The sequence below is a fragment of the Miniopterus schreibersii genome (assembly GCF_964146895.1).
Source record: "Miniopterus schreibersii genome assembly, chromosome: 10".
Lineage (NCBI taxonomy): Eukaryota > Metazoa > Chordata > Mammalia > Chiroptera > Miniopteridae > Miniopterus > Miniopterus schreibersii.
In genome coordinates this window covers 43940617-43957818 of record NC_138110.1, presented here as the reverse complement: position 1 = coordinate 43957818, position 17202 = coordinate 43940617, and the positions used below count along the sequence as shown (strand labels likewise).

General features: G+C 38.8%; 1 protein-coding gene across 4 annotated transcripts in view; it reads left to right on the top strand.

Annotated features, from left to right (window-relative positions):
- L3MBTL4 (L3MBTL histone methyl-lysine binding protein 4) overlaps positions 1-17202 on the top strand; it is a 286253-nt gene that overhangs the window by 185037 nt on the left and 84014 nt on the right. For all 4 annotated transcript variants that reach the window (XM_081149411.1, XM_081149413.1, XM_081149410.1 and 1 more), the window contains one exon: positions 9227-9400. In XM_081149411.1, coding sequence (XP_081005537.1) covers positions 9227-9400 — 174 coding nt within the window. The remainder of the gene's footprint in view (positions 1-9226; positions 9401-17202) is intronic.

Genomic DNA, 17202 nt, shown 5'->3' with positions numbered 1-17202 from the left:
CAAATCCTAAGCTAGTAAAATTCCCAATAATCTTCATGGTCTAAAGAGATAAGTAACCTTGCAAGAGTGTGGGTAGAAAGCATGGAGCTGAAATCTCTAAAAATTCAGAACACTTTTATAAGGATTTCACTGTCAAACCGATAAACTTAATGAGTTAATAGAGATTTAAACAATTTTAAATCTAACAAGGTGAACAGGTAGAGTATTTTGAAGTCCCAAAGAAGCTGTTTCAAAGAACAGCCACTTGCAGAGTGGAGTCATAGGTTAATTTCCTATTTCATATCAAGTGTCACTTTAAAAATTGGCCCATCACTGGTCTAAAAAGAAATTGACTATTTATCAGAGAGAAGATTTCATGTTGTCGACTCTAAAGAAATCCTGACTTACCTCCACTAAGTTCCTTCTTCAAGTCTCTCTAGACATACACGTGGGCACATGCTCAGCCCCTTGAAAGCCTCAATATACCACAAATAAGGAGGGAATGTGCTTCCCAGAAGGCTCAGAGGAAGGGAAGGGAAGCAGCCAGCACTGTCAAGCTCCCACGTTCTAGAAAGCCCATCTGCCCTGAAACCGACTGAGCTTCAGTGAATTCTCAAGGATGGACTCCCAATCAGTGACTCTAGCTGTGAAACCCAGTTCTATAAATCACACAAAGAGCAATTTATGGACCTGAATAAACCACGCTCTTGCAAAGTAGACCTAGTTTAGGCTTTCTTAGATTGCAAAACTAACACATCTAGGGAACTTAAAATGCCATCTTATCTAGATAGATTTGCCAACAAAAAATGTACAACTGGAACATTTCTGTTGAAACCATTTTTGTACAAGCAAGTTTGTTTTTAAATAGTAATTGATAAAATTAAAGACAAAAGAAACTTTTTCTACCTTTTTGGATATTAGTTACCCTCAGTGCCACCCCAAAGTCCTACCTCCTCCCTGGAGCCTCCCCTGCCATGCCAGTGACGACTTTCTTGTCTGAAGAGTGCTCTTTATCATGAAGGCACACATCCTTGTGCCATTTTAACCTACATGAAATATGACCCCATCCTGTTACGCCTGGAGCCAGAGACGCGCACACAGGGCACTCCTGTTGTACCTGGCAGAGCGAGTGGCAGTGCAGGAGGGCTGAGCGTCTACCTGCTCACACCAGAACTCCATGAGTGTCAGATGAGTGATGCAGAGGGTGTCATACCATGTCCTTCCCTTTGTCATGTCATGAGATTATTTGAGTGACGCAGTGGTTAATCCAGTGACTCGCAGAATTTGTCACCGGGCGAAGTAAGCAAGGTGAAGTGGACAGTGTAGGCAGAACCTTTGGAGATTTCAAGGCAGTGCTGAGATTTTCAGGGAATGTTACTAGATGCACAAAACGTAAGCAACCATAGTCTGTGTGCAGGCTGAGACTTGGAGAATGCACCCATCCTCGGCGACAGCCACGGGTCTGCTGGTGGCTTCTCACTCTGAGTGGCGTTTGTCTGCTCACCTGCAGAATGAGTCCAGAATTGTACTGTCTGGCCCACGGTTTACAATGCTAGCAACAAACTACATTATCTTACCCCTTAAATCAGCAATTCTACCTTACCCAGCTTCATCACCACACTTAAAAATTTATATTGCAGTGTTTTCCTTAACAGTTCCCGAATTTAGTACACCTTCACGTGCCACTGATTACTTTTCTACAACAGCATAGGAAGGAACTTCTCTGGCCCTGCTGCTCTTGTCCAGACCCTCATGGCTGCTGCCCACATGCTGCCCCTGCCGTCCCTCAGGCCACCCTCTTGGCCAGAGCTGCTGCAGTGACCTTCCAGACCTTTATCTGCTGCATCTCTGATTAGTCGAAATTCTTAGCCAGACATTTGGATTCCCACACCCTACCCCAATCGTGAGCAAATGTTGCCCACAGTCTTGCTCCCAGCTGGATTGCTCTTTTCCGGTGGTGGTTTGTCTCTGTCCCTGCCCCTGGGACTGATTGAGGCTGGTCCTATTTCAAGAACCTGCCCCCATGCTCTCCTGGGTCCTAATTTAAGAAACAATAACAGCAACAGCAAAAGCAGTTTTCTGAAAACATTCCCTTCCCAGATTTTATTTATTTAATGAAATAATGCATATAATATGATATGCATTTATTATAATGCCTGGTTACATATTAAATGTTTAATAAGTATCTATTCCAATTGTAATGATTATATCACTATTAACTATATACATAATTATAATAAACCACAACATTCACTGCTTTTGCCTTTTAGATTTTTAATTTGTTTGGTTCTTGACCTTTGAGGTTAAGGACCACTGAGGTGGGATTTTTGCTGTACTTTGGGTTACCACAGTGCCTACAGAGCTGTGCATAGTCACATTCTGTAAATATCTGTGGGTGAAATTAAGAGCAGCAGCTTTTGCCTCCTGCTCCTGGCCTCCACTAAGACAGGACACTATTTGGATGCTCGTGTAGCTGTGTTAGGTGAAATGGTGCCTTTGGCCGTGTCGATGCCACCTTAGTGTATGTATATGTGGGTATGAGATATTTAAATTCTCATTTAAAAATGTGCTAGTATAGAGCTTTAAAATCTTTTTCTAGCAGGAGGTCAAGACTGTCTCTCCTCTATTTTCTTGTTCTTTCTCATGGTTTTATAAATTACAGCTTGTCCCAATAAAAAAAAGTACCCAGATGGCCAGTTCTTAACATCACATTTCATTGTACGAGAGGATGCACTTTGTTTCTGAAGAATTCCTTCTTTGCCACGTGTTCTATTTTTGCAGCAACTCAGTAAATTTCCGAATGAAATTGAAAAACATTAAACAGCTTAAACTCTTTCAAAGTATTCTAATATCTGTGCTTTTTCTTTTCTCTGTGTAGTCAACAATGCCAAAGAGGTTATATAAATATTCCAATATCATCAGTATCCATTTGGCAGAGCACCTAGTATGTACAAGGCATTATGATAGGTGTTTCATCGTTTTTATTTTGTCTAATATAGTCAAAGAAAAACCTAGTCCCAGAGGTAGTTTGGCATAGTACTTAAAAACCTAGACCCCAACATCAGGCTACCTGGGTTTTAGTTCCATCTCTACAACTTCTTAGTAGAGAAGTTGTGTGGCCCTGATTGACTTATTTAACCTCTCTGTGCCTCAGTCTCTTCTGCTGTAAAATGCAAATTATAATAATACCTATTTCATAAGGATATTGTGAGGGCTGAATGATTTAACATAAAAAGAGAGCTTAAATCAGGGTATATAACCGAGTAAAAACTGTAGAAGCATAACCTGCTATTGATGATAATATGAATATTAGACTAATCAAATTGTGTTTTTATGGCATCTCTCTGTAATAGCTAAAATAATTTTACTGCCTAAATTTAGCAGAATAAAAACTTTCATGTGTATATTTTAGATAGCCCGATCATCTTTTTCAAAATATTGTACATGTTGATTCTCAACAATTAGTTAAAACAAATGACTTGAATAATATTTTAGAATAGTTTAGGGTAAGAAAAATAGTTCTGATCATATTTTCTTGAAAGAGACATTTACTTTTATCCACAATTACCCTGATGCCCCCAGTCTTTAATATCTCAGGGTTGTTTGTTTAAAAAAATGTTTTTAAACAGCACCCTTCAAGATATAATGAAGGATTCCTGTTGTTGGTTTGTATTTCTAATTAGGACAATATTGCTTTACACACACTAAATTACAGAGCACAGCCTTTGGTGTGTTAACTAATTTAGAGGGAAGAGTATTAGCAATCAGCTTCTTTAATAAGAAGTCTGCCTATACATACTTGAGCCTGCAAGTGAATTTTTATTTGCAGGTTGTAAAAAAAAGGATTCTAGGGAACAAAATAAATTGATGAACAAGATAGGACCACAGACATGGAAGCATGAAACAGACTGACAGATCTCAGAGGGAAGGCGGGAAGAGATTAACCAAAGAATTTATAAGCACAAATGCACAGCCTACGGACACAGACAATAGACAGATGAAGGCCTGCGGTGGGGTGGGAGATGGGTGAAGGAGGGCAAAGGAGGGGGTAAGTGGGGGATAGCTGTAATATGCTCAACAATAAAATAAATCAAATTTTAACATAAAAAAAGGCCACCTCTTATCCAAATGTATGTTTTTGTAGTATTGCAGAAGACTCCCTAGCACATCACTTGGTGGGGAGGAAGGGACAGTAGGACTACTGTAAGTTTGGGACTACTTGGCTCAGGCAGCTGAAGGATGCTTTATTTTTTGACCTGGGCTTGTTTGGTTTTCCTTTGTCCATCACACTAATACCTAGACATTATACAAACATAGGAAGGCTCTGGAAGGTGGAGAGGAGGAGGCAGACCAACTAGAGACTTCATGGCCTGAGTAACAACACAGTGGTGCATTCCCTGTGTTTTCTTTCTCCTCGTAGATCTTGGGCTGGTGCTGGTTTCAAGTATGTAATTAATTGTTGTTGAAGCATTTTTATTATGGCTGCTTTACAATTCTTGTGAGATAATTTTAGCACCTGATGTCATCCTGATGTTGACATTAACAACATGAAAACATGAAAGTATAAAATTCACTGGTTAATATAAGTATATTCAAATTCAGAATATTCTAATACTGTAATGGTGGTGTATCAGTGATTTTAGGAAAAAAGATAAAGGGAAAAAAATTAAAAATTACTATAGCTACAATAACTTGTTATGGATATACTATCTTGAGCAAGAACAACAAAGCCGAGACATCACACTTCCTGATTTCAAATTATACTACAGAGATATAGTAATCAAAACAAGATGCCACTGGCATAAGAACAGACAGGTAGACCAATGGATCAGGATAAATTCCAAAAATGAATCCTTGTTTATACAGTTAATTGATCTTTTATGAGGGTGCCAAGAATACACAATGGAGAAAAGATAGTCTGGTCAATAAATGGTGGTGGGAAAAGTAGATATCCATATGCAAAATGAAACTGGACTCTTATCTTACACCATACACAAAAATCAACTCAAATTAAAGACTGCCCTGGATGGGGGCTCACTTGGTTGGAGTTTCACCCCACACCCCAAAAGGCTGCGGGTTCCATTCCTGGTGAGGAACACATACCTAGGTTGCGGGTTCAATTTGCGGTCAGGGAGCATACAGGAAGCAACTGATCAGTGTTTCTCTCTCCCTTCCTCTCTCTCAAATCAATAAACATATCCTTGGTGAGGATTTAAAAAATGAAATATCATAAAAGAGGGTGCTGACACGCATCAGAGAATGGGCTTCAGCAAGAAAATGGGAGGGGACAAGATAAAAGCTGCCTGCCTTGCAGTTTGGCCTTGGGCCCTGATGTCGACAAGAGTCCCATTCTGTTGGCAGTTGCCCACGTCATACTTGTCCCATAAGGGAAGCAGCACCCCTCCACCCTACCCCATGTTGGTTCCCAGTAGACTGAAAATTTACCCATATCTTGGGTAATCTCATTTTAAAGCCACAGGGATTTGAAGAAACCTAACCCTGAGACCTTATAATCTCATATGTACCAATTGAGTTTTGCCCATCTCTATGTTTGAAAACAATATAATAAAAATTGTGTTGCAACACATCCAAAAATTGTGTTGTGGTCTATATTCCAACATGTATCATTTGTACTTGTTCTTAATCTTTTTAGAAGTAAAATCAGCAACAATTTAAGTCACATGCTAGCTGTTAAAAGTTTATGTGAAAAGTATTATAGGTATTCTATAATTGCAATAATCTGCATTTCAGTATTTCTCATGCCATTTAGTACTGTTTGGCCAAGAAATTAATATCTCCTAAGAAAAAAAGGTGTTTATTTAACATTCTTATACTATGTAAGTTTACACTACCAACATATTGACTGAAAAGGGTGAGTTATATTTATAAATTTAAATGGCAGTGAGAACAAATAATATTTTTAATTGCAGTCATTTTTGTGTTTTCTTCTATTTACGAAGTAAGAGGACCACTAGGATCTCAGTTTTAGATCTGTCAAAAAAATCTTTCTTAAAAGTTCGCAACTATCTGGCCATTTTTTGCTTATTGAGCATTTTACCTTCTGCTTTGCTATTGATGAGCTTGGGGCTGGCATTTTTTTTTTTTATAAATTAGTCAGTTGAACCATATGAAATTCCCAATATTTAACTGTCTCTGACTTTTTAAAACTGCAATTTCATATGTGTCAATTTAATAGTTCCTGCTGTCTCTTCTCTCCCTAAAAACTACCAGCAAACTGAATTAAGGAGAGATGGGAAATGGTCTGCTCAGTCAAAGGAACCATGTCTCTGCAGGACGTTGCTGCTCAGGACTTCAGCCTGAAGTGTTTACATTTGCATATCTCCATCTGTAATGAGTGAAATTTGAATATACTATTTCCTGCTCAGTCAGGATTGACATTTTACCTTGACCAACAGAGCTTTAAGTCATAGAAATTTCAGCTTATGTCAACTATTTTCTAAAGAGACTATGCCTTCAGAACCATTTCCCCCAGTATTCGACTAAATCAAAAGTAAATTTTAAATGGCTTACCACATCTAGGAATATCACTGCTCTTGGGGTTTTTTCTGTGGATAGACTTATGGAGAATCTTGCATGCCCTTCGTGCCTGGGCACATGAGCGTACTCACGGTAAGGGTCTGCACTGGCGCGGCCAGGCCAGCGCCTGCACGCCCTCTGCAAAGCATGCCGGCGGGCGCAGTGCCGCGCAGAGGCTCGCTCACGGCGGGCCCGGGGTGAGCTGGGCCGTTACATCCGAAGGCCCCTCATCTCCACTTCTTTTTACATTCTCTGGTCTCCCATCATTAGCTTCTAAGTTCTTCTCCAGCATTTCTTTTGAAAAGTACCTTTTTGTCACTTAGTATATCCTTTTGAACTTTAAGCTTTATTCTGATTCGTATCATCTGGAGATACGTTCTCACACACCTTGCCTCTCGGAGTCAGGAAATATTTCATTCTAGCGACGCTCGGGGAGTTCCACCTCGTTTTCATGCCTTAGTACCCAGGCGACGAAGAGGGGCTACAATGAGATTAGGAAATAGTGAATGATTAAATGACTAAAGGGACTGATTTATGAATAAAGATGAAGTGGAACAAAATTTCTCTCAACTTCAGCAACTACTGAGCAAGGAGGCCTGTGGCGGCAGCCTACAGTGTGGACGGATAAGCCTTAGGGAGAGATGGCGTTAGTGGCCTGCAGCACGAGTCAGGTGAAGGGGATGGTATGAAGTTAAGAGATTTCACAGTAATGATCATTTTAAAAACCTCAGATTGAGAGTATATGTTACATGGACAGCAAAGCTGCTGAGTAATACTGTCTCAATGAAAGCTCAGCTGTGCTTGAAATGAACCTTTCCCAGTCTCCCTTAGGTTAGTATTTCAGCTTTTATCGGCAGAAAGTTCTTTCTAAAATCCCCCTTAAGTCTTGTATGCTGCAGCTTAAACAGATAACCCCCTGCTCTGTTGTTACTGGAAATAGTACTTTATCACATCTCCACTCTTCACAAAGGCCTAGCATACACTGGCATATGTCTCCTAGCCATGAACCATGGCAAACTGAGTACTTGCTTTTCCCTGTAAATACCTGCCTCAGCTTCTCTTTCTACAAGAAAGTTTCAGGCATCTTTAGGATAAAGTTGCTTATCCTTTGTGAGCCTGCTTTTTCACTTGTAAAATAAATAGCATTAATACCATCTTTGGGTATTTAGTAATACATTTTAGAAATAATGTATGTAAAACACCTTGAATTGTAATGGACCTATAGTATATGCTCAATAAGGGTAGCTTTATTGTTTTTATAAGTTGTATCTATTGGTATATATGTCTTAACTTTACTAGATTTATATTCTCTAAAGTGCCTAGCCTGTAGCAGATGCTCATTTAATGGGTTTTTGAATCAATAAATGAATAAACGAATAAACCAATACCAATTATTAAAATTATAGAAAAATGCATGCAAAGGGGCACTTCTGTCTGTAGTAAAGGCTGCTGACCACTATGATGTCAGTGCAGATTTTCCCAGACATGTTGGCTCAGCTGGTGCCATCCTAACCACTACATCTCAAATTCCAGACATAAGTTGATACTACAGTCCCTCAGTCTACTTTAAAACAGAGGAAAAACTGCATTTGTTCCTGATTTTTATCATGACCATAAAATAACAAAAGAAAACTCACATACTCAGAAAGAATTTATTATGCACTGTGTATCAGCAAATTTACAGTAAATAGGAAATGAATTCCTAAAAAGGAACCAACTGCCTAAATAGTAGTACATTTGACTACATGCTTCCATAGATGTAGATGATAACACTGTGATAATGATAGCAGCTACCATGTAATGGTGTGTGTGTGGATGTATGTGTTGGGGGGAGAGAGAGAGAGACAGAGAGATTGAGATTGAGAGATTTATGATGACAACCAACCATAATGAGTTGGATTCAATTTCATTTCACTGGAGAGAAACTGAAGCCTGAAGCTCCTGCAGGGAATATTTTACCCAGGGTTGTGTACAGGTGACCTCCTGTCATACCTGTGCTTTCACTGACAGCCGCTGCCCCATTCCTAACAGCAGCAGAGGTTTGAGGCCTCTTTGGAGACAGGGATGTGCACCCAGAAATCTAATAGGAACAACCAATCAGCCTGTAGGAAAAACCAGATAATTTGTCCTGGCCGATCCTTCTGCCGACGCCAACTGTTAGACTCCAACCACATCCAGGCTTTAGGATTCAGCCTTGACTCTAGTCTCTCCTCTTTCTCATTCAAACCCAAAGCTTCCTAGCAAGTTTCAGGAGGCATAAGCCAAATCCAGATACAGTATTTCTGGATATGTGAATGCTAAGAAACAAAAACATTATATTCTCTTATACTGGTAGATAGTTACCTGTAATATTTTGTGATATAAATACTTAAATCAGGCTTAGCTATTGGAAGAAATTTTGAGTCATGTGTATGTAATATTTTCATTGCTCCATTGGAAGCACATCTTTATATTATTCTTAGATTAAGTTTCCAAAATTGTAAAAGCCATATATCCTGATGACTCTACCTGTAATACTCTGCTGACCAGTGTCTAGAACTTGGAAGTTTTCTCAAAGGACAATATGAAAAGAAACTTACTAGAGTGTGTTCAGTGAAAGAAGAATGTTGACTCGGTTTTTAAACGTTGGATGTAGGTCTGTTCCAGTGACACTGGTCGCTGATTTATCACTGTAAACTGACGACTGCGCTCTCATCTTATTACCAACCAGTGCTTTTGGCTGCCCGTATTCGGACATGAACTTGAAAAAGGAGACCACTCTCCATGACCCTCTGAGAGAACAACCGCCAGCGAATTTGGAATCACACTCTTCACATTTGAGAAGGAAAAATCTCTGCAGTTTGAACTTCAATGGAAAACACGAAAAGGCAAAGAGTCAGCCCAGGTAAGGGACTTTTTGAAAATGTAAAGCAGGAAGTAAACCATGTGGAACAGTAAAGGAACAAATTTGTTAATAGTAATAATTCGTTATATTTCTTTGAAATAACTCTATTTCTGGGAATTAGTATAATCACTGGCTCATAGAATTCATTTAAGCCTTGATCTTCATTTAAAAAATATTTTTATTCATCAAAAATTTGAATTGATCTCTTTGTAAACATATATATTATATGTAAGCAATAGGAAGCATATCTCATTTACAAAATTCTGTAAGGTTTCCTTTTACTTTGACAACTTCTTTATTCTTTGGAATCAGTTTGTAGAGGTGATTCTTTTGGCGCATGGCCAGGTGTCTGTCTAGCTGGTCAGATCAGGATTTCCTCTCCTCCCTGTTAACCTGTCTCTGTCATCTTAATCCAAGTGTACTTCAGATACCATTTCTCCTGTCTCCGAATAGTTTCCTTTTTGATTTTTTGATAACACATCACCCTTTTTTCTGAAATGTAAATTTACATTTTAAGTATCAGGTTCTGACTTTTATTTACATATAATCATTTTCTAACGAGCTGCAAACGCAACCTTATTTGGTATTTTTTAACCTAAATGAGTAGTTATTTTAAATAACATCCTCTATAAAGGAGCTTGATTCTCCGTGCTTGAAAAATAAACACAGAAAAATCTAACACTAGGTAAATAATTGGAGACCAGGTAGAGATGGAGCCAAGAAAGGAGAAGCGAGAAGCGAGCAGTGGGTGCTTGCAGACTGGTCCGCAGGCAGCCGCTCGTGCTCACGCCCTGGGCCACACGGGCCCTCGCCCTCCAGCTCTGCCGCAGCTGCTGCCGGGCCGCGCCTCCTCGCCTCCAGGGCTTGCTCTTTCCATTTGGCAGGCGTGCGGGGAAGACACGCATGCCTCTGTGGGAGCAGTTTGTACTGGAACAACTTTCTGCCCATTTCCACCTTCGGCCCCAAGGGTGCTCCTTTTCTCCAAGGGGAGACTGTTCATTGGGAGGACACGCTTTTCACATAGACTTTACATCCTGGACTGTGGATTTTGTTCTTTTATTCATGCAAATGTTGTCATAAAGAATTTGGGTGGCATTTCACTTTTGTCAAATAGCTTATTTTGATTTTGGTCATTGTGCACACAACTGTGCAGATTAGCCCCCCTCTGTCTCATGATCTGTGTCCCATAGATATGCTTGCCTCTATTTCTGTAGCTGTATCTTGCATTTTTATTATTTGTTACACACCCACTCCTCTTGGTGAAACTTCACAGGGTCTAGTTGTTCTTTACTGTGCTTCACACCCACACTGTTTACAACTCTCAGTAGTTGAGAGCTTGAACATCCTTTCCATTTCCTAGTTGAGGGAGCATTTTTTCTTTTTTTAAAACTGTTTTCCAAGGAACATTATTTATTTCCATTATCCACTTGCTCTTATCCTTGCTATTCTATTCTGTTATCTTTTTTCCCAGTAAAAACTCAGTCTCTGGTGAGTATTTTAGGCGTTTATCCTCAGTGTCAAAAGTCGTAGAGACTAAGCAGATCTTTGAACTGCTCTAAAAAATTACTACACTGGTGTATTCTCTCAGAGGTCAGCTTACCCTTTATTTTCAGCACAGATACATGGATTTCCCTGTCCTGCACTCCTCTTAGGGATTTGCTCTTTTCAATATATTATTATGGGCTTTATCATTTTAAAGGGGCTTTGTGCTGAAATATATCAGTTAAGTGTAATTTCTACAGCTAGAAAAAAAAGGAAAGGAGGTTAGTTGATAGTTGAGCAAAAATGTCACACACAATTCTGTTCTATGAAATCCTATTTCATGTATGCACAGAACTGTGCAAGTGGCTGGACAGGCGGGGAGTCATGGCATACACCTTAAATTCTTAAACCTTTTTTTGCTTTCAAATCTCAAGACCAAAGCCATCGTTACACTCCAGTCTCTGCCCACTTTTATTTTTAACCAATCATTATAACAGTGTTTAGATAAATACTGTTGGCAGTCATGCCCACTTTGACCCTATCCCCGACTCATGACACCCCATTCATGGTCTGGAATTCCATCAGGAGGTAAAAAGACAACAAGGATATCTCCAAGGAATAATATATAGTCTAATTATGAGTAGATGGAATGTATTTTAACCCTCCTCCCAGTTTCCTTGTAGTAATTCCCTGAGGTTGCCTTTCCTCTAACCCAAATCTTTACTCTTAGTATCACAAGATATCAGATACAGGTAGATGAGAATATTTCAATTCCATCTGTTCTACATGATATGAAGAAATCATTTTTACTTGGTTCATGACCAATCATAAACATGAAGGCTAAATTAGTGTAAATTAGAGTTATAATTTCCACTGGCCTCCAATCCGTCCATCTGTCACTGAGCTCTGGACAGCCCTCTGTAAATTCTCATACAAGCAACACTTGTCACCTTAGCACCTCCAGACTTATTGCAATTCACGTGCAAAATATAAAATTAACTCTTGACATTCTTCCAAAATCAATTAGATGCTGTCGAACAATTTAAGGAATTTTGTCTTTTTCTCAACTGCATCCCAGTTTTGTGTTTATTTTTACATTTGTTCTCATGTTCTTTGAAGAGAATGTTATTAGTAAAGATTTAGCCTTCATAATTTTGTAGTAGAAATAGTCTATGTTCACATTTTCATAGTGGAGGGCCAAGTTTTAAACTTGAAAAGATTTATCCTACTAGATGTTTATAAAACCTTCATAGCAGTAGTATTACATATTAATGCAACTTTAAAGAGTCAGATTCACAGTAGGTCACCATTACTGAAAAAGTATTACAGATATTCCTTTTCCCTAGTGGTATATTTGTGGTGCATTAAATAGAGGCACGTGACCTTATATTTGAGTGTCTTTAACTTCTGTGTGTACTCTAGAAGGGGGTAAAAAAGCTTTTAATTAGTTTAACAGTTTATAGTTTGCAGATACATTACCTATGGAGCTCCCATAATCTTGTGATTTAGGCAAAGCGGAAAGTGTTATCACGGTGTTGCCATTTATAGGTGAGGGAGTAAAGATCCTTACTAGTAGCTGATCTGGGGTGCAAACATAGGTCTTTTGATTAAATTCAGAGTATCCCTAGTTCAGTAAACTAATAATAGTAACACCAAAAATATTAATATCATGCACTTACTTTGGGCTACAAAATATTGCGCAAAACAATTTATATACATCATCCTGTTAATTTTATTTCATCTTCACGACCACCCTATGTGTGGTTAAGTGTTCTAATTCTGATTTTATAATGTAGACACCTTAAGATTAGAAAGGTTGAGCAAAGTGTCCAAGATCACACAAATAATCAGTAGAAAAGTTGGCTTTAGAATCCAGCACTACTTGACTCCAATCCTATACATGTTTCAACTACATTAGGCTAGCAAAAGCATGATAGTTGAAGACTTTGGAATTGCCTGGCTGGACTTATATGTAGACTACTTTCTGTGGTTGTCTAGGATTCTCAGGTTCATCTTGTGATGCATTTACTTCTTATGTTGTGAAAATAGAACTACTGAAGGGGAAGAATCTTAACTGGTTTCCTCAAACTGTTTATTCTTATTTACACTATATATATAGCACAAAATCGTCCACCTTGAACACATTTCATTCTAACATACTAAAGGCTTTTATCTCCAACAAGGGAATAAAGTTATACTTAATAAAGCAGTTCTATCATAAAGAAAATTACTCTGAAATGCAAGTCCCCTCGCTTCCCCTATATTCTGTTACCTGGCTTCTCCAGGCAGAGTAGGATATTTTTGTCATTTCCAACACACCTAAGTATTCTTTCGTAACTTCCTTTGCCTCTGCAAAGCAATGTTTAATGTTTTAATTCACACAATTGGTAGAACCATCATTAGTCAAAATACCTGTCGTATTCAGTCATTCCTATTAAGAAAATCGGAGAAGATGCCTGATGAAACTCCCTTTGTTCCCCCGGTGCCTGCCATGATGTGCGTTTGATGCCCCCCCTCGGGCCCTAACCATGATGAGACGGCTGGGGGTACGGCGAGCTCCGAGGATGGCCTGCAGCGGGCGGCTCCTGAGCGTCCTCAGTCGCTGCGCTTAAATTTAGTGCCTTCTCTGAGGTCCGCTCCCAGAATCAAGATAATGTTACTTGGTTGTTCCACATATTAATTTTCCAGGTTATTAAGTAGATTTTCTTTAATACATTAGCCTTTTCTCTCACTCCTCCCCACGCAAATTCTCTGCGTTGGGGGATAGTCTCCGCAGCGTCCCCTCACCCAGGCACTGCCCCCAGCACCCTTTCTGTTCCCCTTCTCACCTCCCTTATTCTGCCCGCAGCGTCTCCTTCTCCCAGGCTTAGCTGGGCGTGAAGTTTTCTGTAGCAGCTCCAACCCACGTGAGCTTCTAGAGGTTAAAGACTGGGTTTTCCAGGTCTCTGCGTTTCTAACACCTAGTATAGTGCCGGACACTTGGTAGGCACCCAGCAGATTAAGAAGGTTTTGAGCAACCAGTCTGCCAGGGACTGTCCTGTGCCTGGGATATGGATCAGATAAGAGAGCCTCCCGTTCCTTGTTCTTCGTGTGTGTGTGTGTGTGTGTGTGTGTGTGTGTGTAATGTGCCTTTTTAACACTTGTTTTGTGAGTGCCTTATTTTCTCAAAAAGATTGGAGGAGCTAAAGGGTAAGAACCAGTTTTCATTATGCTTTTTTTCTCTTCATTAATTTTTCCGTTATAGATCTCAGTAAACTAAGTCAACTGATTCAGATATATACGTTAGTTTTCCTCTTAGAATCTCAATTTCTTCATCTGTAAAATGAAGGTAAAATATGAGGCTTAGATTTTGACTATAGATATATAGATATAGATATAAGGTAGATATAGTTATAGCTATATAACTGGGCCTGGCACATAGTAGAAACTATTTAAATAGGAGTTCCATATCTATTTTTCATTTTTATAAAAGTTGTTGATTTTAAAGTCTTGCAGTTGGACCAGTCCCGGTTGTGTGTTTATACCACACATCCTTGCACCAAACATAGAAATTTAGACCTTTATTTATCTGAAATATTACTTGGCATCTGGAACTGTGTTAGACCCTTAATCAGCTGAGCAGTGATCAAAGCACCAAGACCCCCAGACCCCTTCTGGGCCTGTAGAGGATTGTGGCTGGACAGGAAACACATAGGCCACCCAGACAAGCTCCCTCCCAGGCCACACTTTCAGGTATGACAATCCTGGAGCTTAACAATGAGGAAGGATGATCTAATCCAACTTTCTCAGCATAGAAATAAGGATATCAAAGCCAAGGAATTTATTTCCTTGTTGACACTGCCATTAATTGCAATGTGTCAATCCCTCTGACTTGCAGGTCGTTGCTCTGCTCACTACTTCATACCTACCCCTACCCCAGAATTAAGATGCAGCAGAATAGATTGGTTCATGGCATGTGAATACCCGAATGACACTTACTTTGCTGAATTCAGGATCCTGGCCATAGCCAGGTGCTAAAATTGGACATATTCATTTAACATTTGTCCACTGAACAAATATTTAGAAAAGTACTACTCCAAGCCCTAGTGATACAGCAGTAAACAAAAGAGACTAAAATCCTTGGCCCTTTTCAACTTTCACTTAGTGATAAAGAAAATCACCCCAAGCTAGGAAGTGGCAGAGTGAGGATTTGTACTCAAGCAAGATGACTTTAGGCCCTGCAGACTTGGCAGCGGGCACATTGATTCACTCATTGCATCAGCATTCGTTCATTCATCAAATATGTATGGAGCTTCTCCTGTTGCCAAGTGGTGTGTTAGGGGCTGGGGTATGGAGGGGAACAAAACAGTCCTATCTCTGCAGGGGGTATATTTTCAGGTAGAAGAGGTGCAGGAGTCAAAAAAGGTAAACCATAAATGAAGAGAAAATCACAGATGGTCATGGGTGCCACAAAAGAGTAAAAGGGTAACACTCAAAATGCTTTCAGCCATTACCTATCTTAAAGTCCTAGGGACATAAGCAAATCCAAGTCATGAGGGGAAAAGGGGGCAGGATTCTGTTGAATTGTTTGCAAATTGAGCATGGAATGAAGTGTGTCAAGATCAGCTCAGGAGTGTAGACAGAAACTGTAATGAGATGAGGGGACTCAGCCCTTACTTGCCTTGGTTCCTATGGCACTTCCATTATAGTCTTGTGTTTCCTAAACAAAGGTAGCATTTTGCTGTAATGTTATAAAATAACCAATGCATGCCTTAAAAAGACCTTTACAAATACTTTTCTGAACTGATTTTCTTAAGGCATTTTACAATTTATTGTGAATCTCTGGATTTCTGGAATCCTGCCTTGGCCCAGGCTCTTAGTAATTAAATCCCATCTACTGCTGCAGAACAGTGTGTGCTAAAATGTTCATGGCTCTTTGCATAAAGGAAATATTGGTGTTCTTGCACCCAAGATAAACAAAAATGTGTTGCCCAAGCACCAGTGGGTATTTTTCTCTCATCTACATACTTAATACAGCTTTAAAATAATAATTTCTCGTTCATGTAAATAGTAAAGTTAGTGCATTTAACACTTTTTTTCCCATAAGTAAAGCAATGCTTGTGTATTATAGGAAAATGAGAAAATATAGATTAATATAAGTAGAAATATTAAAAATTAAAAATTAAAAACATTAATAATACCCAAACCTTTTCCTATCAAACAGTGCAAGTTAAAGGCTTATAAGAATATAACAAAATTTCTAGCAATGATTTAGGCAATATAGAAGTTTAAAAAAATAATAAATTCTCACTCCCCACTCCTCAATTCTGAAGCTGCGTCCTGAGGTTGTATGTGTGAATAGATTGCCATGTTGTCTTCTACACTTTTTCTGTATTTATGTGTAGATACAGGTATGCAGATATACATTCACTCTTTTTTTTAAAAATGACATTAATTTTTTGTTAATGCTTCTTTGAAAGTTAGCTTGTATCGCTCTGGGCAGATTACGATATAACTATGATAAATATTGGGAAAGATGCTGCATTCCTGAAAGGTTAACACGGGAGCAAATCTTTAAAGGACCCTGACACTAAATTCTGAGGCTTTAATAAAATACATGCATATTTTATCCATAATATAATATAATAAATATAATATAGAATTGAATAAGGCACTTGTAAATAAATCAACATTTATGACCAGAAGAAAAATAATCTGGTCTTGGACTTTTATTTTTATATGGAAATGTTATAAAGATACAACTAAGTACCCACAAAGAAAAAAGAAAGTTGCTGTGCAAAGTTGTTGTTTGCTGGCTCAAAGAAAGTCTGACTATAAAAGACATCAGCTAAAAAAGTATGTTTTATTTATTTAACAGTATGTCATGGATAATTTGCCATATCAACACCAGTGGGTTCAGTGCATTAGTTTTAATGACTGTACCATATTCCACAGTGTGGACATACCTTAACTTACTTCACTAATTTCCCCACTGACAGGTACTCAGGCTGTTTCCAATCTTTTTCCTCTTAAAAACAATGCTGCAGTAAACATTTTCATATGTGTGTTATTTATTGATATTTATAATGCAGTACTTTTAAAAGTTTACTCTTTATTTACAAACTAAACGTATTAAATGAATCCTTCTTTGGATTGATAGTCTGACAGGTCTTTAATCCACTTTGCTTTACTATAAATAAATTCACATACATAAATATACATACACACAAGCATATGTACAGTATGCATGTCCGTAAGAAGCTTTTGCAGTCGTCATAATTTACCCCCGGCCTGCGCATCGCCTCATCACACACCGCACCCCGTTACTGATTCTTCTCACT